This window comes from Ylistrum balloti, unplaced genomic scaffold (genome assembly GCF_031769215.1).
Source record: "Ylistrum balloti isolate Yb309-2 unplaced genomic scaffold, AGI_CSIRO_Ybal_v1 Utg370370, whole genome shotgun sequence".
Lineage (NCBI taxonomy): Eukaryota > Metazoa > Mollusca > Bivalvia > Pectinida > Pectinidae > Ylistrum > Ylistrum balloti.
The window spans coordinates 662,572-688,357 of record NW_026782260.1 but is presented as its reverse complement, the minus strand read 5'-3'; the positions used below and the strand labels follow the sequence as shown (position 1 = coordinate 688,357).

Here is a 25,786-nt window from a genome sequence, read left to right as displayed (position 1 = left end):
TGTTAAATGATATTTCAGTGTGATAACACTACAAAGGTGTCCTTAAGTGGACCCTAACCATGGACATAGTTTTTATATGACAATGGCTGTTTAGAAGATAACTGAGATCAGAAAGAAACTTTTTTGATCTCCTTTTTCTTTTTCATGGTTTTGGTAAAATTATTTCAAAAACAGTGTATTTTACCAAAAAACAAAGCTTGATATCACAGTGAATTTCAGTATTGACAATTAAAGTCTCAGTTTTGTGTCGTATATTCTTTATAACTATACAGTGTTTCCTCGGTAACATACTTACATGTATATGTATTTTGTTTTTATATTAAGTACAGAAAGCTATTGCTGTCAATGTCAGCTTAAGTCTTCAGTTTAATATCAGTTTGCCTGATTTTTGTTGCAATTTTTGTCTTCATTGTACATTTCTGTGTGCACCACCTTATGAAAATTAGACTTAATTATTTTTATGAATTGTCAGTTATTTAAACATTTGAAGAAAATTACTACAAAACAATTTACTTCTCGCATATAAATGTTGAAAGATGTACATTATAAAGATTAGCCCATTCCTGTTTTCAAAGTGTATCAGACTGACAGTGGCCGCTGGCAGCACTTAGTTTAATCAAATTCTTAAATCAAATAAAGTATTGTACCAACCATTAGGTATTAACTGTGTAACCATATCGTAAACAGCATTGCACATAAAAAAAATTACGTAATATTTCATGCCTTTGCAATAAACTTCAAATCAGCTGAAAATATTGACAAAGCCAGAAAACGATATCCCGGACACTTCTCATGAATAGAAAATTTACAGTTTGGCTAAGCCCTGAAATGTGATTTTTTTTTTTAAATGTAAAATTATGATGTACAATGTGTTATATTTGCTGATTCTGTAAAATTTGAGATTCGTTCATTTATAGTTCAGCATGCTTGGAAATATGTCCTAATCCTTGTATTTACTATTTATTTCATACCGGAATCGAAGAATTTATATATACGTAGTAACAGGACAATAGCTCATCATAATAATCGGTTATACAGGATTTGTGTTGAGAAACATCTATTTCCATTGTAATGAATTAACAAATTTATCTTCGTAATATTTCGTCTTTCATTTATTCTTACCTAGCATTACCATGCATTTGGTCTTCATGTTGGGCATGTGGGAGGATAAAGTTTGATTCTGTCTCTAGACTGGGACATGCTACTATCTAGAGGAGGTTAAGGGTCCTAGCTGTCTCCTGACATGATACTCTCTAAAGGAGGTTAATGTGTCCTAGTTGTCTCCTGACTGAGACATGCTGCTCTCTAAAAGAGGTTAAGAGTCCTAGTGGTCTCCAGACTGAGACAGGGTACTCTCTAGAGGAGGTTAAGGGTTCTAGCTGTCTCCTGACTGAGACATGCTACTATCTAGAGGAGGTTAAGGGTCCTAGCTGTCTCCTGACTGAGACATGCTACTCTCTAGAGGAGGTTAAGGGTCCTAGCTGTCCCCTGACATGATACTCTCTAAAGGAGGTTAAGTGTCCTAGCTGTCTCCTGACTGAGACATGCTACTCTCTAGAGGAGGTTAAGGGTCCTAGCTGTCTCCTGACTGAGACATGCTACTCTCTAGAGGAGGTTAAGAGTCCTAGCTGTCCCCTGACTGAGACATACTGGTTATAGCCCTTTATCAGTATAAAGTGATGACATGGGGTATTCAGATCATGACATTTCATGATGATAACACTATAAAGCATCTCTAAATGACAGAATCGTCCATGAGCACCATCTATATATGACCCTAGCTGTATCTAGGACAAAAACATGTAAAAGAAACAGAGCAAACATCACACTTGACAAGAACAAAAATACTAATCGCGTTTTGCAGAGATATTAATTTGGACTCTGTCCATGCATCTGTCCAAGGGTTTTCTTCACTTCAAGACCTTTCAGCTAAGTTTTACAAAACTTGCTGTATATTTTAAGTTAGTGCTGTAGTTGTACGTTTTGCTATTGACAACATTTCAATTTTTATATGTTTACTGTTACCATGGAAACATAGCCAATAACACAAAATTAGTGTTAACTTTCCCTTTTGGGCTACAACTTTGAAACCATTCCACTCAACTTCACAAAACATTCTGTATATATTAGGTTAGTGTCTTAGTTAAATATGTTCTCCTTACCCTGGAAACAGAAAACCCGCATCACAAATTTCACTTTTTCTGGACCTGCTCTGAAACCTTTCAAGACATTTGCTCAAAATGTTTTACACTTGTTAAGCTATTAGTTTCTTTTGCTATGGGGAAGTTCTCCATTTAAAGACTTTTTCTGTTACCATGGAAACAGATGGACCAAATCACAAAGTTCAGTATTTTTCATACCAGTTCTCTTCAACAGTTAAAGGTAATTATGTAGTACTCAAAACTTTGTACAGGCATCAAGCTAGTACTGTAGTAGAAGTTCTCAATTTAAATACTTTGTTTGGAACATTTAAAAATAAGGAATAGAAATTAAACTTGTTGTAATATTAGCATACATTTTTTAAACAGCAGGGCATTGGGATAATGTCACGTTTTGCCTTTTCTTGTTTTGAAATTAAAACATACAATTATGTCTACATTTCAGTGTGATTCCAGATGTGACTTTATTTCGGTTTGACAAACAAAGCGTTTGTGAATGTAATTTCGAAATTTGAAGAAAATTGACTTTGAAGTGAATATTTCCCTCCTTTGATGTCATTAGTACATTTCAATAGAATCGTTTCACAGCTGAGCATATTTAATGGATTATTCAAGTTTGGTTTCAATCTTTCTTGTACGAATGATTACTTTACAGTGTTTAGTTATGTTACATTGTTACATACAAACTCTGTCACTAGCATAGAAACTCGATCAGAATATGGAATTTCAATTCATTTTCTCTTTGTAAGATAAATGGCCATTTTATTTTAGCTGACAATTCAGATAAATTTGTGTAACAGAATTTTAAACAAATTGAAAAGAAAAGCGTTAAAAAAAATGTGAATTTGTGATTGCTTTTTTCGCCTGAATTATGTTTGGAATACTTGATACTACAACGTGAAATCTCAATTTTGACTCTGTGAAGAATATCAGAGAATTAATAGAATTCTAAAACGCTGTAAGTGATGTATACTAATTGAATTATCAGAACATGTTGAAGAGTAGATAGGTTTAGAAACCTGCGTAATCCTGGAACAACAGGTAGATGTGTGAAGTTAGTTGGCTCTGCTGAGAGCTGTGGAGTAAAATAGACACGATGGACGTGGTAAGTTACAGCTGCAGTTTGATAAATCATGTACATCTATTTTTTGTTTATACAGGTAGAAGATGCCATTAAATTGGTATTTATGTGACTTTACTTGATTTACTGACACAATTATAACTTAAAATTGTGTAATTGTAGTCAAATAACAGACTTATTGTGTAATTGGTGTCTTATTACAGACTCATTGTGTAATTGGTGTCTTATTACAGACTCATTGTGTAATTGGTGACTTATTACAGACTCATTGTGTAATTGGTGACTTATTACAGACTTATTGTGTAATTGGTGACTTATTACAGACTTATTGTGTAATTAGTGACTTACTACAGACATATTGTGTTATTGGTGACTTATTACAGATTCATTGTGTAATGGTGACTTTTTACAGACTTATTGTGTAATTGGTGACTTATTACAGACTCATTGTGTACTTGGTGACTTATTACAGACTCATTGTGTAATTAGTGACTTATTACAGACTTATTGTGTAATTGGTGACTTACTACAGACTTATTGTGTAATTGGTGTCTTATTACAGAGTTATTGTGTAATTAGTGACTTATTACAGAGTTATTGTGTAATTGGTGACTTATTACAGACTTATTGTGTAATTGGTGACTTATTACAGACTTATTGTGTAATTGATGACTTATTACAGACTTATTGTGTAATTGGTGACTTATTACAGACTTATTGTGTAATTGGTGACTTATTACAGAGTTATTGTGTAATTAGTGACTTATTACAGACTCATTGTGTAATTAGTGACTTACTACAGACTTATTGTGTTATTGGTGACTTATTACAGACTTATTGTGTAATTGGTGACTTATTTACAAGTTGGCTGGATGTTCTGGTAACTTCGGGTATATTGCAGTTCTGAAGATAACTTCATTGTGACAAAAATGGAGGAGATTGACAGAAATTTATAATTTATTTCCAGCAAAAAAGAAACATATAAAGTCTTTTTAAAGTCTAAGGCTTAAATTTGTAAATATTCTTAAATGTATGGTGTTGATAACATGATTTTTGTTGAAAGAGCACTAAAGCTTTTGCAAAGATGTAGTCATGATTTAAGTTTGGACACGGTTTCTGTTAATGAGATACCTAGGGCCCTATATACTGAAAGTGATTTGGTATACTAAATATTGGGAACTATCATCATTATTTCACAGCCTGCAGAATGTTGATAGCTTGTGTTGAATCATTTTGTTTTTAAAAAAGCGGGTGTAGGTGGGTAGACATTTGTCATGTAGCCAACAACGAGCTACATTGGCAAATGTTATACGTGTGGACTTACAGAGATGCTGTGACAGATGAAAGTATCATATAGATTTCACATCAATCATTGACAGAAATATAATTCCCCAGAAATGAAATTAGCGCTGAAATTTACAACTGAAATTAGGTCAATGATATATACATATTGACGGAGAGAAACTGATATTTCCTGTATGCATGTATCATGTGTGCTATCATTAATTCCACTTTTTTATTATAGAAAATTCAGGTAAATGTGTTTGTTGCGCGTGTAGAAATTGAGAGTACATGAGGTCATCCTGTTAAGCCATGGCCGGTGGGAAATTTTTTAGATTAGCAGAATTAATAATAAGTGTCTGGCTATTTAACAAAGGGTCACAAGTTTCAAGAATAAGGAGTAGTGAAACACTTGTTCTACCCCAATAGGGGCTTGGTGGCAAGGTGTTTTTCATAACTCCTTCCTATAACAGATCTGGTGACCTCTCAAAGGGTAGAAGCTATAGGAAATTGAAATGCTTCCTTGGAAATATTGAACCAAGGTTGTTGTAGACTTTGGGATTGAAGACTTTATGAAAGAGAGAGGAGTTGAGAATATAGGTCATCTTACCAGCCATGGCTTGTAAGAATTTCCCTTAAGTTTAACGGTAGAGTGTCCGACTAGGGACTGATGAATTGCTAGTTCAAACCCCAGTTATGGCAGTTGGTATTTTTCACTCTTTCCTATTACAATAGTAATTAAGGCGAGTTGTACACTCAGTACCACAGTTTCTTGTCGTCTGTGTGTTTCTTGATAGAGAAGGAGATGTGAGGAAGTTGGAATGAATTCATATAAACTTTTGAAACTGGGACACAAATTTTGAAAAAGAATTGTGTAGGATCAGAATTTATACCCTAGAACATTAACTTGTTAAACAGAAATTTACATAATCGTAAATGAAATCATGCTTGTCCATGATCAGACTTTTAAACAAAATGAAAGATTTTTCCTGCAATTGCCTATCTTGCTATTATTACTGAACTGTTCCACATGTAGTATTTGTGTGCTTGCAATTTATTTTACTCTTCAATAATATTGTAGGAGTTGTTGCCCCTTGGTGAGAACCCGATGTGATGATGTACTTCATAATTTTGTCCCAACTCATATTTCATTGTATTATCTGGAAACATTCTACCAGGGCGTATTATTACTGTGACATATTAACAATGGAAACTGAATCGTCTACAATCAATTATTAATGCTCTGTAGATACTGTCAGAACTCTGTTCATGATGGCTAGTTAGTTTGTTTAAAAAATCTAAGTGAAAAAATCCATATATGATTATGATCAGATTTAGCTGCTCTGTTCATCTTGATCTGAAACATTACAGAGCTAATCGATTAAAAATACAATTTTTGCATAATGATTTCATTTTGACACACTTTCGATCTTAAAATTAGTAAAAAAGGTAATGTAAACTAGCTTGTATTCCCGAGCCTTATTGACATTTTTCCAGCTGAATGATTTTGTTTGAAAAGGATCTGTTGTATAGGTAATGTCCTGTAGCCCAGTGTGTATAGAGCTTGTACCTGGGTGTATTTGGAGTCTGTGTAAGTAAACACAGAAATATCAGGAATTCGATAATTTTATTGAGCTCAAACTATGTTTGCACTGTAATTTCCCAGGATCTGGATTCACATATACATCATCCCTTAACTCAAGACCCCAAAATCGTAGATTTTCATAATCGGATCAACCTGGATTTCACAGTGCAAAATAACTGCATAAATATCGACATCCATTTTCCTAGTAGTGAGAAATGCAACCTGGGAGATTTTTAACAGTATATATGTTAATTCTTCTGTGTATGATGTACAGGTAAAATTTGAGTACCTGAGAGGAATTTCGACAAAATGTATGTGGACTTGTATGTTAAATCTAAGCAGATGAAGGCTTGTGTGTATAAAGAGCATTTGTTTATCTGAGGTGTCTTTGTATAAAAACATTGTGTTACCTGGACAGGTAAATATTGATGTAAAAATGGAAAAGTTATGTAGGTAGATGACCTGCATTTATGTAGGTAAACCTGCGGTGTCGAACATTATCATCAAGACCTAACCAGCACTCGTCATCAGTACATGAATTCTGGATTTGTAAATTTGATAAAGGGAGACAACTGTTGGCATTGTTTTTCAAGAGAATAGAGAATAGACAGTTGTTTATTGTCACCAGGATGTAAACAAAAATGGAAGTTATACCTATATCAGATCATTATGATTCTCCGGAGACCACTTTTTCTGTGAGTAAAATTAAACTGTCTGATTTTTAAAAAACGTTCATTACTTATATATACATTGCCGTTCGTACATTTCATTGTGATAATTAGCTGGGCAGCATAATGGAAATTATTTCTCCTCGGAGAACTACGAAATGGAAATTAAAATTTATTATTTTGCCTGGTGGGAGGCAAGGATAGAGTTTGGGAGTGGTACTCTCTAATTAATAAAATCTTACCAGCGCACAACATCACCCCCGAATACTTTAAGTATTACCTTGTTCCAAAGGAATATTTTAAGGAAAACATTTCATCGAATTTTTGTAATTTACTATGCATGGAAACCACATGATGTACTTGAAGACCTTGATTCAAAGAACTGCTCAACCAGTTGTTCTAATTTCATTGTATCATTTGTCAATTATAGTCACATGACTGCACATATATCGCGGTAAAAATTTGGTTCACACTGATGGTGCTGAAGGGTGCTTCATGCCGTTTCATGTTTTTCTGCAAGTTACGTGCTGAAAACAACTGTTTCGGACGGTTATTGATTAGTGTCGTAGTGCCTTTGAAACCTCTTACTGTAATTATGTAGAAAGGAATTTTGAAAATGTGTCAACACCAATTCAATAAAGTCTGTTGTTATAAAAATGAAATGACATCAAAATTTAATTATTTATTTGAGAAGAATTTTAAAGAATGATAAGACTTCCCGAAGCCCCTTACCATTACTCTTGACTCTACCATCCTCCTCCACAAAATGAAAAAAATATCAGAACGTTATATGATAAGAGGAAGTGATTATGGAGCTTTTAGGTTGTGTTTTGCTAAAAAAAAATACCTCGTTTGTTTGTTAGTGTGTTGGGTTGAACGCCATGTGAACAGACAGGGTCATTTGAGGCGGGGTGCCTTGCAGTTGCTGTTGGCAACTTTTCTGTTGCATGGAGTCCAGAGTGATTGGGGTAGTGTCTTGCTTGTTTGCTTTATATTAACACTGTAATGTAAATTACACATAAAAATTCTTTAAAATGATGGGAGGACAAATATACTTTATTGTCATGGTGATCTAATGGACCCAATGATTTGAACTCTGAGTAGTCCAGATTACGGTGTGAAAGAAAAGTTTTTTGTTCCTAATCTGTGAGCGATAATGAAGAGAGATTTCACTTTCTTTTTTAAATTTGCAAATATCTTAGGTTACACTTAACAATATTTGAATATTTTTGAGGTCACATTTCAAAGAATTTCATGAAAGCCAACTCAAAGACCACAAATATGAGAAAGCTTGCAGATGTGTTATTTTAGAATCTATAAAGGGAAACCAATTTGTACCACTTGGGGGGTAAAAAAAAATTGGTTGGATGAGACAGGGGGCCAGAATATACAGGTTCTCATATAGGTTGGAGTGAGCATGAAAATGGGAAAATGAAATTCAAGATGGCTGCCGTCTGCCATCTTTAGAATTTAATTTGATCTAATTTCTCAAACACCTCTTGAATTATGTTAATTAACTCTTGTAGGAAGGAACAGTAGGTAACTTTTTACAAATTATGTTGATTTTATGTTCATTAGAAGCAAGATATGGCCACCAGAGCAATTATCAGTAAATTAGTTACGAAAAATGACCCCGATTTTTGTTTGTGGACAAGATAACCTGAGACTGAAAAATTGGATTACAGGATTAAAGTTGAGTGTGATTAAGAATAATTCAGGAAATGTTACACTTCTGGATACCTTGGTCATTTCCATACACTTTCAGTTTAAGATAAGCCCATCCTAGGCAATAAGCCTACCCTTATTACTATTAAGCGAAATCTAGTTTCGTACAACTGCTGGGCTTATTGTACGATACAGACAGCCAGGTTTCCATGGGTAATTTTCAGAATTTTAAATTTAAGATTTCCGTGAACAAAAATTTGGCTCATTTGGCTGGATACAATGTCTCAGAAGATTCAAATTGAAACTCAATAAAAAAAAACATTCTGGCTTAATGATCTAATAATGAATGGGACATTTCAATTCTGAGACAGTGGGTTATAGCTGTGTCTGGGCTCATTGATTTGTATTGAACCTTAGTGGATACGTCGCCACCTACCTAGTACATAAACACAAATTGTTTGTTAGTTCGATATGCAATGTTATTTCAACATGTACATAGTTGGGTTTTTTTCATGATCGTTGCGTACAGTTCTAGGTAGTTGGTTCATAGTCAGGAGAGAATTGTAGTTATTCCAATTGGAAAATCTAAGTGTCAATTACAAAATGCTTAACAGATAAGATTGGAAAATTGTCTGCCAGGAAAGCCTGAGGGACTGCTGTAGTTCTGACATTACTTCAGCGACCGAATGGTAGCTGTTGCCGGGAAATGGTGCTGACGACAACGTCTTCACTGACATTTCCAGGCCTGCATAATAATTGGGAGAATCTTGGGTTCAATTAACAGCTTGGGATTCTCCACATCGTCTTTTATGGCATGAAATTTCCAGGTTTGGTGTAATTTTCCTATTTCGCTGAGAGTATTTTTAAATGGTCAGCCATAAAGAGGTTCTATACAGCAAATTATTTGTAGAGTTTATATATTTTTTCAAGATGGTGTGATAGGATTGTCAAGTAATAGACACGTACCATCCTGAAAAAGCTTACAGACTCCATCTAGAGAACTTTACCAAGATTATTCCTGTTATAGTTTTGAAAAATATCTTTCCAAGTTATGGAATTTGTAGTTATTAGATTGCAGCTGTAATAAAAAGGAAATATACTATTAATTGATGTGATTATAAAAAAATGATACAAGGCAGAGAGGATCAGACAGTATTGGTCATAACTTCTGTTTCATTATGTGTACCTGGTATATAAATAAGGTAATCTTTTAGGGTATAATCAAGAGGTTTAAAAATTTCCAACGGGAACATTTTTACCAGATTTGTTTACTAGGCTTATTACCCTGTGACCAGCCAGGGTCACTTTTGGAGGAGGTGGGGTCTACTTGGTGTAGCTGGTGATTATGTCACTGAACAACATACAGAAGGCCCATCACATGCTATCCAGATCAATTTGAGTAAAGCGTCTTGTCAAAGAACACATTCACATCAGCTTCTTTAGATTAACACAATCTGCAATGAGTCGGAATCGTTGAACCTAACACCTCACACCTTTATGATTGTTTCGTAGGTCATTGGTGTAATTGACCAAGCTATCGTGGCCTGTATACAAGATTTTTGAAATAAGATCGTACGAAAGGTATGCAAGTGAAAAGCACCTTTCAATTCAAATTTTAAATTAGGTACAATAGAGCCAAATATTTAAATGAATTAAATTGCACCGCACATCTGTTTCATCCTCCCAGGACTCGTCAGTGATGCTAGGGGCACAAATTGTTAAACTTTTTAGGAAGTGACTGAGGAAAATTGAAGTTGGTTGATATTACCATTTATCTGTATGTCTGATGTTGTTATTTTCCAGGAGTTGGTTGGAAATACACAACAGCAGAAAAACTGGAGGGGGATTGCTATTGCGCTTCTTGTCATCGTTATCGTCTGCTCTCTCATCATCACAGCCATTGTCCTCTTAACAGAAGGTAGGTTTTCCATCTAAATTTATTTCATAATTCTTGAGATTCATTTTCAATCTAATAAAAATGGTATGTATCTTTCTTTTCAGTCAATTCGTGATAGCTTTTTTCAATATTTCAAAAAGAAAAAAGGTGTTTCCATTTACCATTATTGGCTGGTGTTAGATCTAGATTAAGGCCCAGCAAGTCCAGGGGTATCAACTCGTCCTAATTCAGAATTATTCAGGGTAGTTTAGCGGAGATTTAACTTCCAGTGAGAACATTGCATGTGGACAACCACTGGAAGTACTTGCCCTTGTGTAGCCATTTGATTAAACAGACTGTCAAACTCTGAGTGTTATTTTCCAAAAACAGGGTTTAAATCAGTATAGATCTACTACTTTAAATCAGAACTACAACCTGGGATAGTTTTTAAAGAATATTAGAAGAAAAAAATGCAGAAATTGGCTTGTCTTGTGTGGTGTTGATTGGCTACAAAAATCTTTGGCATGCATTGTATACATTTTTGTTGTTTTGTCACTTTAATTTGTCCAGTTTTTTAATTAAGTGTGTTTGTTTATTTTTTCTTTTGTTTTTCCCTGCACTTTATTTTGTTTTATTTTTTCCCTTTATTTTTTGTATGCATGTTTTGTTTTTAGCGCACAGCTCCAGTGCTGAAGCTAAGGGAGGTAAGCATGCTTATCAAGCAGTGTGAATCAGGGAATTAGGGCTCTGTTAAAGCCCTCAAAAAAGAATTAAAGAGTAAATACAAGTCACTCAATAAAAAGGGGTGAGGTAAGGAGTTGAGGATTATTTCTTAATACTTCAGATGAAAACCAAGGGGAGATAATTATAAACAGGATAATATATTTTTCAAAACTTGAAGAAAAAAATGTTTGAGAATCAAATACAGAACATTTTATAGAAATCAGAACTTATGTTCTTGTTATAAATGGTTTTGCTGTTCAAAATTTACATAAACTAGTTTTTCACAACCACACAGAATAATGATAAGTAGTGCTTCTGTGATAGATATTGGTTCTTTGCCTGTCGAATATTTCACCCTTGTTATAATGTTGCACTTTTAATTTTCTGTTTTTTTGTTTTTGTTTTGTTTTAAGTTTGCATGTCCTTTCCTGTTTTGTTATTTTTAGTTGAAAGTTCCTTAACACAAAACATCAGTATCACAACAGGTAAGCATGTCAACTCCATACCCACCCATCAGCCATGCTATGTAAACAGATAAATATTTTGTTGATGTTATGATTTACTTACAACATATACTTAATCTTAGTATCTAAATAAATTTTGGTGATAGAGTTATGGTAAATTCTTATATGTAGATGTCCTTACTGAATGCAATTTAAGAAGTTTTAATTAATTAGTTAGAAAAAAGAAAAAAAAACATGCTCTTTGCACTTGTGTTCTTTTGGACTTTTTCTGACATTTTGTTATATGAATGTTCTCAATGTAAGAAATATTTATCATGTTTAATTTCATATTGATGTTAAGTCATTTATTTATATAAATTTTGTCGACAAGGCAATGACCTTATACACCTCCTCACCCGAAGTAAAAGTATTTCAGAATTATTTGGGGTAGTTAAGTGGGGATCACCTCAAGTGAGAATATTGAATGCAGACAACCACTGAAAGTACTCCTCCTTGTGTAGCCATTGGATTGAACAGACTGTCAAACTCAGTGTATTATTTCCCAAATGTAGATTTAGAACTTATGTTCTTGTTATAAATGGTTTTGCTGTTCAGAATTTACATAAACTAGTTTTTCACAACCACACAGAATAATGATAAGTATTGCTTCTGTGATAGATATTGGTTCTTTGCCTGACAAATATTTCACCCTTGTTATAATGTTGCACTTTTAATTTTCTGTTTTTTGTTTTTGTTTTGTTTTGATTTTGCATGTCCTTTCCTGTTTTGTTATTTTTAGTTGAAAGTTCCTTAACACAAAACATCAGTATCACAACAGGTAAGCATGTCCACTCCATACCCACCCATCAGCCATGCTATGTAAACAGATAAATATTTTGTTGATGTTGTGATTTACTTACAACATATACTTAATCTTAGTATCGTAATGAATTTGGTGATAATGTAAATCATTATATGAAGATTTTTTTTCAAGAGTTATTTCCCTTGATTAGTGTAATTTCCGAAGTTTCATCTAATTATTCAGAAAAAGGAAAAAAATTAAGTGCTCCTATACTTGAAACACCCCCTCCCCCAAATGAAAATAAGCATAGCTTAAACAGCCATAGAATAGTTTGTATTTGTCTATACTAAGGTTACTGCAAGGACACAATAAAAAAATTCTAATATTAGACAACAGAAAAGAAAATATAACATGTTTCTTCAGTCTAGTGTGGAGCTCTTTTTAATGGAAGTTAAATTTTACTATAAGGTTCAGGTAGCATGTTTCCTTAATGAGTGGATCAAGATCTCAGTTATCAGAGGTCAAATGTGTTTCAAGATCACATACAGTAATCATAAGTCAAGAATGGTTTAAGATCATAGTTAAGGGGGTTCAACAGTGGTTCAAGGTCATAGTTATCAGAGGTCAAATGTGGTCCAAGGTCACATTTACCAGAGGTTAAGAGTGGTACAAGATCGCAGTTATCAGAGGTCAGGAGTTGTTCAAGGTCACATTTACCAGAGGTTAAGAGTGGTTCAAGATCAAAGTTATCAGAGGTCAGGAGTGGTTCAAGGTCACATTTAACAGAGGTTAAGAGTAGTTCAAGATCACAGTTACCAGAGGTGAAGAGTTGTTCAAGATCATAGTTATCAGAGGTCAAGTGTAGGAAAGGTCACAGTTGTTAGAGATGAAGATTGTGTTGTCTTGTCTCTGGGTTCATTTAGAGCTGAGATATTGATATTGAATTTGAATGAATTAAGATTTACAGTTCAAACGTCTTTAAATCCTGATAAATTTGTTTAATTATATTCTGTTAAAAATTGTAACTTGATTTCCCTTTAATGAATCTTAAAATTTTAATGGGAAGATTTGTTATTTGCATTTAGCAAGACGTGGGTTGTTGACTCAGTTGCTGATTAAGTGTTGTTTGATAGTGGCGACAAACAAACTGAAAGATGTCGATGTCAGAGCTAAATTGGTAATATATTTAGCGGTGATTTAATTTACGACAAATTTCCAGCAGAACCATACAACACAGCACCACCTGACCTCATTACACACTTGTCAGAGAGAGTGTTACATGCACTGCAGTGATGTACTGTTTGTCAAAACATTGAAGAGATACAGATCTCGAATTATCCCTGGGGACATTTGAAATACTGATTAGGCGACAACATGACGCTTATTTAAAGGAAAGAAAAAAACCAACATTTATGTGGAATCTTTAAGCGAGTTATGTACTGAAGATTACGAACATGTGAATAAGTAATCTAATTCCCAGATCCAACTTATACTGTCTTCGTAAAATGATTTTTCATCACTTGAGTTGCGATAACAAGTTTTAAGTATAAGAGCCATGCCTGTAAAGACGATTAGGACAAGCGTGGGTTGGGATCACATGGTTCCTCACAATGGTTCCTTACTTTCTTTTTATTTTCAGTGATGGAAAAAAAATTGCAAAATATTAACAAACAAAAATTGAAGTCTGTTTCACGGTATTCATGAAAAGCATCTCGTACTTCACGCTTTTGATAATACATCTTTGCTGCAAATATTTAGATCATGAAAAAAACTGCTGTTTTATTAATTCTTTGAAAAGGAAAGAATTCTTTTATATTAGAGATACGATTGTATATGGTCCAACATTTTCTGAGAATATCACTGAAGAAAACTAATTTGTTGGCAAATCATATATACCTCCGTGAGAGAGATATTAGTGTTACTGTCGGTATTTCCTTTATCTGAAGTTGTGATGTTTATATATTTATGTCTGGTACGGAATGTTGCATGCAGCAATTACGAGGGAACCTATATTTCAAAAGGAATTAATAGGCTTGGTTTTAACCTATTCAACAGATGAAGGGCAAGAAAATATCTTTAACCTGGGTGCTTTCGACAGAACTAATTTTTAACTTGATTTTTAAGCCCTGGACCTTTAGAAGAGGCCAATACACTTATGTTTTACTCATGTCTATTCCTACTGTTCCGTTTCAAATTGTATCAAATTGGTGGCTTTCATTTCTTCAACTTAAAGTTGCAAATACAAATATGAAAACACAGATGTTCAACAAAATGATTGTAGTTTCTGATATATTTTCTCTTCCTTTGCATGAAATTTTGTCTTCGCAATATTCAAAATTTGTTTGATTGTGGGAAAGGTCCATCACAAGAACTACTGCTAAATACAGTGCCTCTGGCCGGAAAAATAGATGTGACTGTTTTAAGAGTCACCACAGCCTACCTCACACACTGTCGGATTTTCTGGTGTCTTATTTACTTTAACGTGTAATGGATGTGCACGAGTGCTGATGGGGAAATGCTTGGCAACCCAAATCGAACAGCCTTCTGCAGAGAAGTTTTACAACAGTAACGGGATTCATTTTGGTTTGACATTCAAGAAAAGACCGATATAACTTGATGTTAAACGTATTAAGTGGAACACAAAATCTCTCTTTTGCAGATTGTGCGTATTTTAAGACTGTTAGAACATGTAGGGCATGCCTGCTTCTAGATTACATTCTTGCCAAAGCCAATTTGAATTACAGCCCTAACACAGGGACTATATTGTTTTGGCTGGCTTTCTCCTGTTAACATAGTAAGTCTAATTTCATGCCCCCCCTCCTCCCTCTCCTCAACCCCCAACCCCATCCCTCCATCCATAATCTGATTTTCCAGAATTCAAAAATTACAAAGGAAAACTAAAGTGTATTATTTGAAGTAATTTGTAAAACTTAACATTGTGTGGAAATGTCTCTCTGATATTGTATACTAGGTGGGGCTGTTTGTTCCATCACACACATACTCTCATATAATGGTATATGGTAGAGTGTTTGTCTCCAGTCTTTGTAGCAAATCATCCCAGGAAACCCTAAAACTGCTTGATTTTGTCTGGGGTAGAATTGTCTTGCTGTCATCATAATGATGTCTCCACATGTCTGGGAGATGTTGTCGATTGCTGCGTAAGGAGTAACACAGACAGAGTGGATTGATATGTCAGAAATTCTTTTTGCATTATACATATTGTTTATACTGCAAAGAACTTGCACAGTGAGGATTATTTTTTTATAATAAAACATTTATCTGTTTTATTTTCAGTTTTTCTTCTTCTAACTGATAAATATTTCAGAACCTCTTGTCCAGACACTAGTAATTGATATCATAGTCAGGTTGGGCGATACAGTGGCAACTCCGTTACCTTTCAGCTTGGAGACAGGGGCTCGATTTCCCAGTCAGGTGTTCAACTGGGGCAAGGGTCAGCTGCCCATGATACTATATATCCAATGGAGATTCATTTTTCTTAACATTGCACATCCAAAATGGCCACCATTGCATGTGACTGCTTGAAATTTTGACAAGGTCTGGTTTGTACTAAATATGGCATTTATGTAAAGAAAGAATTTCTGAGATACACAGCAGCATCAATTCTGTACATCTACATATGACTGCAGGGGTAGTTCGGGGATTTGAGCAATGGTCCTAGGTATAGTTAAAAATATAAATAATGGTTTTGTGGTTCAGATAGATGGTAGAAAAAACGAATTTGTACAGCAACAATATTCACTGTCATATTTTACAGCACTTATAAACATGCCTCAGAGCTCCGTCAATTTAATTATCAATGATAAGAATTTAATATGAAAAAATTGTGAATAATTAGATTCATTCTTGAAGATAATTTGGTTTTTGTAAAATCAAAGCATATCTCATCATGGACGAATGGAAACGAATTTATGCTGAATCACCGGAGATATTAAAGAATGTCAAATGATTCTAGTTAATTTGGCAATATAAAACTGTTGTCAAAGGACGTTATGAGAAACACCGATCACAAGTAGTGTTTTAATTGTTGTAAAGCCATGATACAACACAGCCCACTATATCTGTCAGAAATACACTCATATCTGCTGTGGAAACAAAGCAACCATTACTCTCCTCTGGGAATTATGAAGGTTCTCTCACTTATATGTACAACCTTTCCTCCCTATAGACACCAATGGCATTATCCAAAACACATAAAGTTTGGTCCATTCTTATAAAATAGGAGTGTAACTATATATTTTTGATAGACATTTTTAAAAGCCAATAGCTGATATATATTTCTCTGGAACCTATGCTTTTAGATAGAATTCTGATAAAATTTCGTAAGTCGGACATTCCATACTTCTGTTAGTGCACAATTCTATTGTATTTGTTCAATTGATGAAATTGACAATGTTAATGAGACAGCTCTCAGCATTGTGTTTTTAAATCTAGATGCATTTTGAAAATCGATACAATTCTGTTCTGATTATGTTTGGGTGATGGGTCAAAACTTCCATTTTCTGTAGACAAATTCCATTTACTCAAAACATGTTTTTATCCAGTATAGCGGTGCTCTTATGTAAAAAGATGTACAAAATAATTGGATGATTTTTGTTGTCTATTGATAGTGGTGTGTTAATTTTGAAGACATGTGTAGAAGGTTATAGGGTTGTTTTGTTTTATTAATATTGATTTTGTTTGGAGGTTTGACACAGTAACTGTAAGGCAATGACTGATGGTTCACATGGTAGAAATGATAAACCTGGAGGAAAAAGGAAAGGAAAAGGATTTTGTATGGATGGATAGCCAGAAGGTGTAAAAACCAATTTGTGACTAGTGAGAGCTTGTGAAAGAATGAATAAACAAACGAAGAAGAGTTTTGAAGAATCAATGTTCTCAGAAATGAATATGTGACTGATTTAGGGTTTGGTTACACGACAGAGAAATGGAAAAATGAGTAATTCATGAAAGAGATATTTAAATTCTCAAATACTCTAAAGTCTGTGTCCAGCATTGGTGTAGGACAAAGTGATTGAATGAATTAAAAAGAATGAAGATGTTAATTAAAGAATGAAAGAAAATGTTAAGATGAAAAAATGAATGAAGAAAAAAATAAAGAACGGAAAAAGAATTAATTATGAAGACATTATGTTTATCAATAAATAAATTTTAAAGAATGATTATGTGGATGTTCAGTAAATGTCAGATAGAAGCAATGAACTTGGATGGATGAATGGATAGATAGAAGAACAGATGAATGAATTGGATGGATGAATGGATAGATAGAAGAACAGATGAATGAATTTGATGGAGGAATGGATAGATAGAAGAACAGATGAATGAATTGGATGGATGAATGGATAGATAGAAGAACAGATGAATGAATTGGATGGATGAATGGATAGATAGAAGAACAGATAAATTAATTGGATGGATGAATGGATAGCGAGAAGAACAATTAAATAATTTGGATGAATAAACGGATAGAGAGAAGAACAGATAAATGTTTGAAGTAATTGAATTCTGTCATTGCTATAAAAGTATTGGGACAATTTTTCAAGCGAGAATGAACTACAAATGTCATTCAGACATTACGAAAGGCAGATAATTTCACTGAAAAGAAACGGGTCTTTTGTCAACATCTCGACAAGGACATTACCAAATAAGGACAAATCGGTAAGCTGTTGTACCGTTCTACTGACCCATTGTGTTGAGACGATGAGAAGAGGTGTCGATAATAAGATTACATAGACGAAATGACACTGTGAGTGAATTCTATGAACATGACCTAGTTGGGAAGGAGATGTATTGAGAAGAGGGCTAATGCCATTTTCTACTGAATAGTGGACAGTTTTGGCCAGGAAAGTGGAAATCATCTGTTGGCCTAAATATGAAATGGATTTCTTATGTTAGTTTGGGTGTAGAGAAATCTGTATTAAAATAACTTGTAGTTGAATTAAGTCTTTTGTAATGATTTCGTTACTACCGTAAACCCCAACCCTCTGACTACCAAACTAAACCAGCCACCTCATAGTTTTACTTGCAGTTTAAGCTGATACAACCATTCTCTGATTTTCAGATTACCATGATATTACCAACTCAAAATCTAATGTTAGTGAAATTTTGACATTGATTCAATGTTTATGCCTTTTCTTGATTTGTGGTTTTCTTTACATTTCAATACCATGGTTGCCCATAAAGACAGAAAAGGAGAGAAACCTGGTTCCAACAAGGCTTTAATAGCCTTGACTTTTATCGAGGATAGATATTTTTAATCGATACTATTGAAAAAACTGTAATTTGCCTTGACACAAAATCCATAAGATCTGGGTGTGAGGGACGTAGTAAAGTTACACCCCCTGACATAAAATCTACTTATTCTGGATTGTGGTATGGAGTATTGAAATTACATTGCTCTGACTATCTGTGCACAGCGTAATGCCTCTGTCAGTTCAGGTTCACAGCAGTTGGTGAGAGTTTCAGAATTGATCTAAGATAAAATTATCTCCCCTTCTTATAGGACCAGCTTGTTGATTATTGTCCTGCATTGAGGTGATGGAAATTTGGCCGCAATTGAATATGGACTGAATAAGGATCAGTGGCCAGAAATGGTCAATAACGAAGCTGGACATTTATTGATAGGAAGGTCAAGAATGGCCAAAGTCATTAGAGGATAAAAGCAGTAGGGAATAGAAAAGAAACAGACAAGTATTGAGTTGTGCTATGGACAATGCAGTCTGAATGGTAGTCTATTGAGACCATCGGTCAGTTATTTAGATGTTGTGGTCATCACACAAAATGTCGATCAACAGGGAATGACTTTTAATAAATTGACTGGAGCGGACATGATTGATCGAGGGAAAGACAGATTTAGAACAAGTTGATGAGGTTGTTGATTGTAGATATACATGTTTCATATCTAAATTTGAACAGTACATGATGAAATAACCTGCGCGTATTTAGCACTACTGTGGCTGAATAATTTGCTGTATATGATGCAAGAGGGAATTGAATATACTTTTGTTGATAAAAATCTATTGGAGTTTATTTTTTGTGTTCTCGGACATTGATTGGGAATATTTAATGCAAATTTGGCTTGTCAATGGGTCAACTGTGGGGAGAAGGGAATTGATCTTAATGAGGAAGGGCTTGTTGAGGGGTCTACTGTTGGGAGAAGGACATTGGATCTTAATGACGAAGGGCTTGTTGAGGAGTTCAACTGTGGGGTGATGGAAATTGGATCTTACTGAGGAAAAGCTTGTTGAGGGGTCCACTGTAGGGAGAAGGACATTGGATCTTAATGACGAAGGGCTTGTTGAGGAGTTCAACTGTGGGGAGATGGAAATTGGATCTTACTGAGGAAAAGCTTGTTGAGGGGTCCACTGTAGGGAGAAGGACATTGGATCTTAATGAGGAAGGGCTTGTTGAGGGGTCTGCTGTTGGGAGAAGGACATTGGATCTTAATGAGGAAGGGCTTGTTGAGGGGTTCACTGTGGGCAGAAGGGGAATTGAATCTTAATGAGGAAGGGCTTGTTGAGGGGTTCACTGTGGGCAGAAGGGGAATTGAATCTTAATGAGGAAGGGCTTGTTGAGGGGTTCACTGTGGGAAGAAGGAAATTGGATCTTAATAAGGAAGGGCTTGTTGAGGGGTATATTGTGGGAAGAAGAGGAATTGAATCTTAATGAGGAAGGGCTTGTTGAGAGGTATATTGTGGGGTGAAGGAAATTGAATCTTAATGAGGAAGGGCTTGTTGAGGGGTCCACTCTGGGGAGAAGGAAATTGGATCTTAATGAGGAAGGGCTTGTTGAGGGGTCCACTCTGGGGAGAAGGAATTAGGATTTTAATGAGGAAGAGCTTATTGTAGGGATTCACTGAGGGAAGAGAATCTACTGAGTGAAGAAAGGAGTGGGTTCTTAATTAAGAAGGGAAATGAATCATTATGAATGAGGTAGGTATCATTGATGGGTCGTCCTAGGGTTATGGGAAAGGGACTTTTATGAATAAGGTAGGTCTCATTTATTGGTCAACCTAGGGATGATGGGAAAGGGATCATTATGAATGAGGTAGGTTTCATTGAAGGGTGGACCTAGGGTTACGGTAAAGGGATCTTTATGAATGAGGTAGGTCTCATTGATGGGTGGACCTAGGGATGATGGGAAAGGGATCATTATGAAAGAGGTAGGTCTTGTTCATTGGTCGACCTAGGGATGATGGGAAAGGGATCATTATGAATGAGGTAGGTCTTGTTGATTGGTCTACTTTGGGGAGAATGGAAAGGGATAATATTGAGGTAGGTTTTGTTGAGGGGTTTCATTCAAGGGAGAAGGATCTTGATAAGGTAGGGCTTGATTAGGGGGTCCAAGGGAGAAGGATCTTGATATGGTGGGGCTTGATTAGGGGGTCCGTTCAAGGGAGAAGGATCTTGATATGGTGGGGCTTGATTAGGGGATCCATTCAAGGGAGAAGGATCTTGATATGGTGGGGCTTGTTGAGAATAGGTAACCATACAACAACTTGGAACAATATAATGCTGAGAAAGTTCCAATACATAATGTATCAGTAGATGTGACTTGAATGATAGATGATGCAGACACTGATTGACACTTTTATAGTGCTGACAGACTGACATGTCATGACCTGAACACTGCAGCATAACACCCCACACAGACACATGAACAAACAAAGGGATATACTATAGTCTTTGTGCATTCCATATATTGCTGAAAGACAAGCATTGAGCACAAAGTGTGTTTTAATGACCTTGGTTTGTAGTGGCCTTGGGACAAAACTGTGGCCTGCTTCCTCACCTATGTGGACATGACTGAAAATGAGGTCACTTAAAACTGAAGTACATAAATTTGAATTGATTGAGCTGAACTTTATAGAAATATGAACTATTCACTAATCAAAGGAGAAGATTTACGTCTATTCATAAAGAATGTGTATCTGCAGGTACAATGGTGTGACCAAGGCAACCTGAAGTATCTCTTTCCCTTTCATAGAACCATCCTTACAATATGACCACTATATCGTAAGGGGGCTGGGAAAGACCAGGCAATGACCAGTGGCTAAGAGTATATGATGAGTGATGAATTAAGTGTTACAGTGGTCAGGCCCAGAGTGACCATCCATTAAGACACACGAGAAATGGACATTGATTGTGGTAGAGAAGTTGATAAATGGATTTACAGGCCTCAAGATAATGGAGAGACATATTCCTTAAGTTGTGGCCATGTTTACGATTCAATATCCTCTACTTTTACAAGTGTTATTACACTTTGAATGTCTTGTTTGAATTTTGAACTTGTGTTAAAATGGAATAGTCTTCCTGTCAAGAAAACGAGGAAGAAACAGACCTAGTTGGGATTAGTGAATTCTTTACCCGTACCTATATCTTTCTTGGGGGCTCTCTTGCAATAGTCACAATGGTTTCTATTCGAATCGATTTTGGCCTTATCAATTCAGCATATTTGAATTTTCTACCCCAATTCCGATATAGTCATTACAGTTATGAATCTCAATTTACTTAATGTATTTAGTATTCAATATTAACCTGATGGTTTATCTGACATTTCATTTAAGTGGCATATACCTGGTGGCCTCACCTGGCCACAGGTACACAGCCACAACATGCTGGGCTCACTCAGTATCTATGTTGATCAGGATTTTTCAGTCATTTTAAATGTCTCTAGAAATAAACATGCAGAGTAGCCCCTAAGATTGCCAAAGTTTATAATGTAAGTCTGGTATCCGTTATTGATTGTGTTGTTATAAGAGATAATTTTTTACAATACAAAAAAATTGTGCCTTACTTGAGCGTTGGTGTTATTTGTATAAACTTGTGTTAAAATGGAACAGTCTTCCTGTCAAGAGAAAAAGGAAGAAACAGACCTAGTTGTGATTAGCGAATTCTTTACCCAATAGCTCATAATATTTGGTATCGCTATTTAGAGATAGAAAATAAGATTCTTGGTTTGTACATGTCATGGATCCTGGTTTGTGTTTCAATATAGTCTGCATTACGTTCTACTTTCAAAACAAATTTACTTTCATATTTTCCATACCTCGGCATGGAAGCATGCAACGTTACCCATGTCGATCCAATCGTGTCCCATCTATTCTCTATCCTGAATCAATTTCATAGCATGATAAAAACTTTAGTGCTTCAAGGATTTTCAACTACCGGGGTATATCGACAAATGTTAGAACTGCCCCATCATCTGTCAACACTTTGTGTGGGTTTAAACTTACCTGTAGCAAATGCAGACAATCTCGATTGATCTACTCTGGAGAAGGTCTGGCATGAAAGTTCAGCTCAGCAGTATTTCTGCAATATATCATCGCTTCATACTTAAATCTCGCAGCAGAAGAAATTTTCAATTTAATTTTAGCTTTCTAACGACCACCAGGTGTTTATAAATGCATAGAAAATGGAAATTTTGTCATTAAATAAATGATGATTTAATTTTATAGTGAAAGGAAGGTGATTTGTGGAAGATTGCTAATAGCACTTTGTACAAATTGAGTACAAACGTTTCCTTTTAACAGAATGAAAAGTCTGATCGTTTGAGAATGTCTAGCAGTTCATAATACTGTACTTCTTGTCATAAAATGTAGACATGCCTTATATACTTACGATTTTGTTGTGAATAATGTCCTAACTTAAGGGTGTATGCTACCTATGCGTAATTACATTTATTCCAAGTGAATTACAAGGCAGAAATTGTCCAGATCTTTTATGATAAAACCGTGGTAGTTTATTATATAATGATAGTTATACTACATATATATACGCCTATATACTCAATACAAACAAAGGCTTTTACATTGTTATTTTGGTAACGTAGAAACAGATTAAATGCTACAAACAAATTGATTCACGATATCACTTGAGTTTATAATGGCAGATAACAGTTTACTGCACTCCTAAATATACAAGTCTTGAATCATAGAGATATTATCATTACACTTTAGATCTGAACAATGTTGTCTGACAAATTTTATTCTAACTTTTATCCTGAAATAGATTGAAAGCTCAGCATTATTTTCAGTTGAGTAGTTTCTGGTCCCAAAATAAAAATTAATCTGACATCAATGATGTCCATGAAACGAAATAATAAAAATTCTAATTTCATTGAAATTATATTTAAATTTATTCAACATGTGCAATATAAACTTCAAGAAATTGATGTAAGAATTTTATTGTCTTTGAAATTAGAAATATCAAGTAACAAAGAACAGCTTGTCAACAATTGAATATCTGTTTGACTAAATTGATTGTGTACTTTTCTTGTTGTTTGTTTACCGTTACAGTAAACAAACTTGTCTTTGTTAATGGGGTAAGTTACATGTACAATCAATATCATAAGGAAACCAACACACTCAGTTCCCAGAACAATCAATTTCAGTATTATACATTTCACATGGGAATCAATTACAAGTTATAGACTTACAGTTACCTCCCCTTAGCATATTAGTTTCCATGTTGCTCACTAGGAGAAAACAAACAATTTATTTTCTCTTAACTAATTTGTGAAGGATGATAAAATTTGTGATCTTTTTTGTTATGAACTCAAGAAAAGATTTTTGTAACTTCATTATAACCTTTTATGAACTCAAGAAACTCATTACAATATTTCATTTTATATGACCTTTCAGTTGTAATATCTCAGTTCATTTTGTTGTTCAAACAAAGTGTTATGATGTTTATTTTGCTTAAAGTGACTTTAGGATTACAAGGTTATTATCTTTAATGTGCGTAAAATTACTTGTATGTAGATCATATCACGAAACTCTTTCATCCATAGCTGGAGGTGATTAGGGGACACAATGTTTTACAAGGAAAAATCCACTTCAGCCATTATTTCTCATTTTCATTGATTCCTTATGTGTAAGATAGGAAAGGATTTTTTTGTCAGCGTAGAGTTATTTCCCTTAGAAAGTTATTTGTCTTTTATTTTTATGATGTAGAATTTTATTTCTCATTGGGGAAAAAATATACATTTTATCAGCAAGTCAACCTATAAAATATGTGATATGTGTATTTTCTTGTTTGCAATTCTTGACACCATAATTATTGGTAGATAATGCCTGATAAAGCTTATCCATATCTATGGCAGTTTATGTAAAAATGCACACATGCTGTATCAAAATCGCGTAAGACTTTTCAGTGAGTGAGTTTGACGTCATTTATGTTTTGGCACCCCGCATGGGTTTATTGCCGAAAAAATAGAGTGGTAATTTTTTTTTTTTTTATTTTTGACATCCTGGGCTGAAAAGCAGGACAAAGATGGTAGCATGTAATTTTTGGTGTGTTTGTATTTAAGAAAACGGTTTCAAGAAAATTCGAGACAACATTTCAAGCATAAATTTGGACGGACCTGAAAATATGAATACAGGCTTTGTAAGGATTAGTCAAAGTTTGTTAGATCAGGAGGAATAACTGGTCATTTTGGTTAACCATATTGTCACTCGTTAATGACTTGGGGAGGGGAAATTTTCCTTCAGCTCTGACCCTATTAAGTGATCTCTGTGTCTGAATCTTACAGTACATGGAATGACAATTGTGTGATAAATGGCATTAGCCAATATACTGAAAGATGTATCACCAGACACCAGCAGTTTGTCTTGGCATGTGCTATGTGTATCAGGACTACACCAGAATGTCAGTCATTCCATGTGGTCATGTTTACACAATATTTATCCTACAAAACACCCAGCTTTTCTCATGTCGTATTCATCGAAGAAAATTACCGTTTTGAAAAATAAAAAATAAATCAAATTTTCTTAGAAAAGATGATATGCTTGTTTTTTAAAACTAATTTTATTATATTACAGCTAAACCAAAAGAAGATACAAGAGAAAAATTCAGTTTTGAAGATTTCCTAACAGGGGAGTTAAAACCAAAATCATTTCACCCAGTCTGGATTGAAGGTAAGAAAACAGCTATTATCTGATATCTGTATCAGGTTATTGTGTCAACTTTGGTAGAATATGGTTTCACCCAGACTCTGAGCAGGCTATCTCAGAGATGTGAACTAGGCCTGGGTAGTAAGTAAAGCTTGTCTCTTGTCAGCTATCAACTACAGATCTGTGCACTAGTTACTCTGAACAACTACACATCTTTGTGCTAGCCTGTCTGAACAACTACAGATCTGTGTGCTAGCCTGTCTGAACAACTACAGATCTGTGTGCTAGCCTGTCTGAACAACTACAGATCTGTGTGTTAGCCTGTCTGAACAACTACAGATCTGTGTGCTAGCCTGTCTGAACAGCTACACATCTGTGTGCTAGCCTGTCTGAACAACTACAGATCTGTGTGTTAGCCTGTCTGAACAACTACAGATCTGTGTGCTAGTCTGTCTGAACAACTACAGATCTGTGTGCTATCCTGTCTGAACAACTACAGATCTGTGTGCTAGTCTGTCTGAATAACTACAGATCTGTGTGCTAGCCTGTCTGAACAACTACAGATCTGTGTGTTAGCCTGTCTGAACAACTAC

At 34.9% G+C, this 25,786-nt stretch overlaps 1 protein-coding gene across 4 annotated transcripts in view; it reads left to right on the top strand.

Annotated features, from left to right (window-relative positions):
- The window catches only part of LOC132554021 (dipeptidyl peptidase 4-like), a 224,730-nt gene that overhangs the window by 172,499 nt on the left and 26,445 nt on the right, over positions 1-25,786 (top strand). For all 4 annotated transcript variants that reach the window (XM_060218317.1, XM_060218316.1, XM_060218315.1 and 1 more), the window contains 2 exons: positions 10,243-10,357; positions 25,122-25,217. In XM_060218317.1, coding sequence (XP_060074300.1) covers positions 10,243-10,357; positions 25,122-25,217 — 211 coding nt within the window. The remainder of the gene's footprint in view (positions 1-10,242; positions 10,358-25,121; positions 25,218-25,786) is intronic.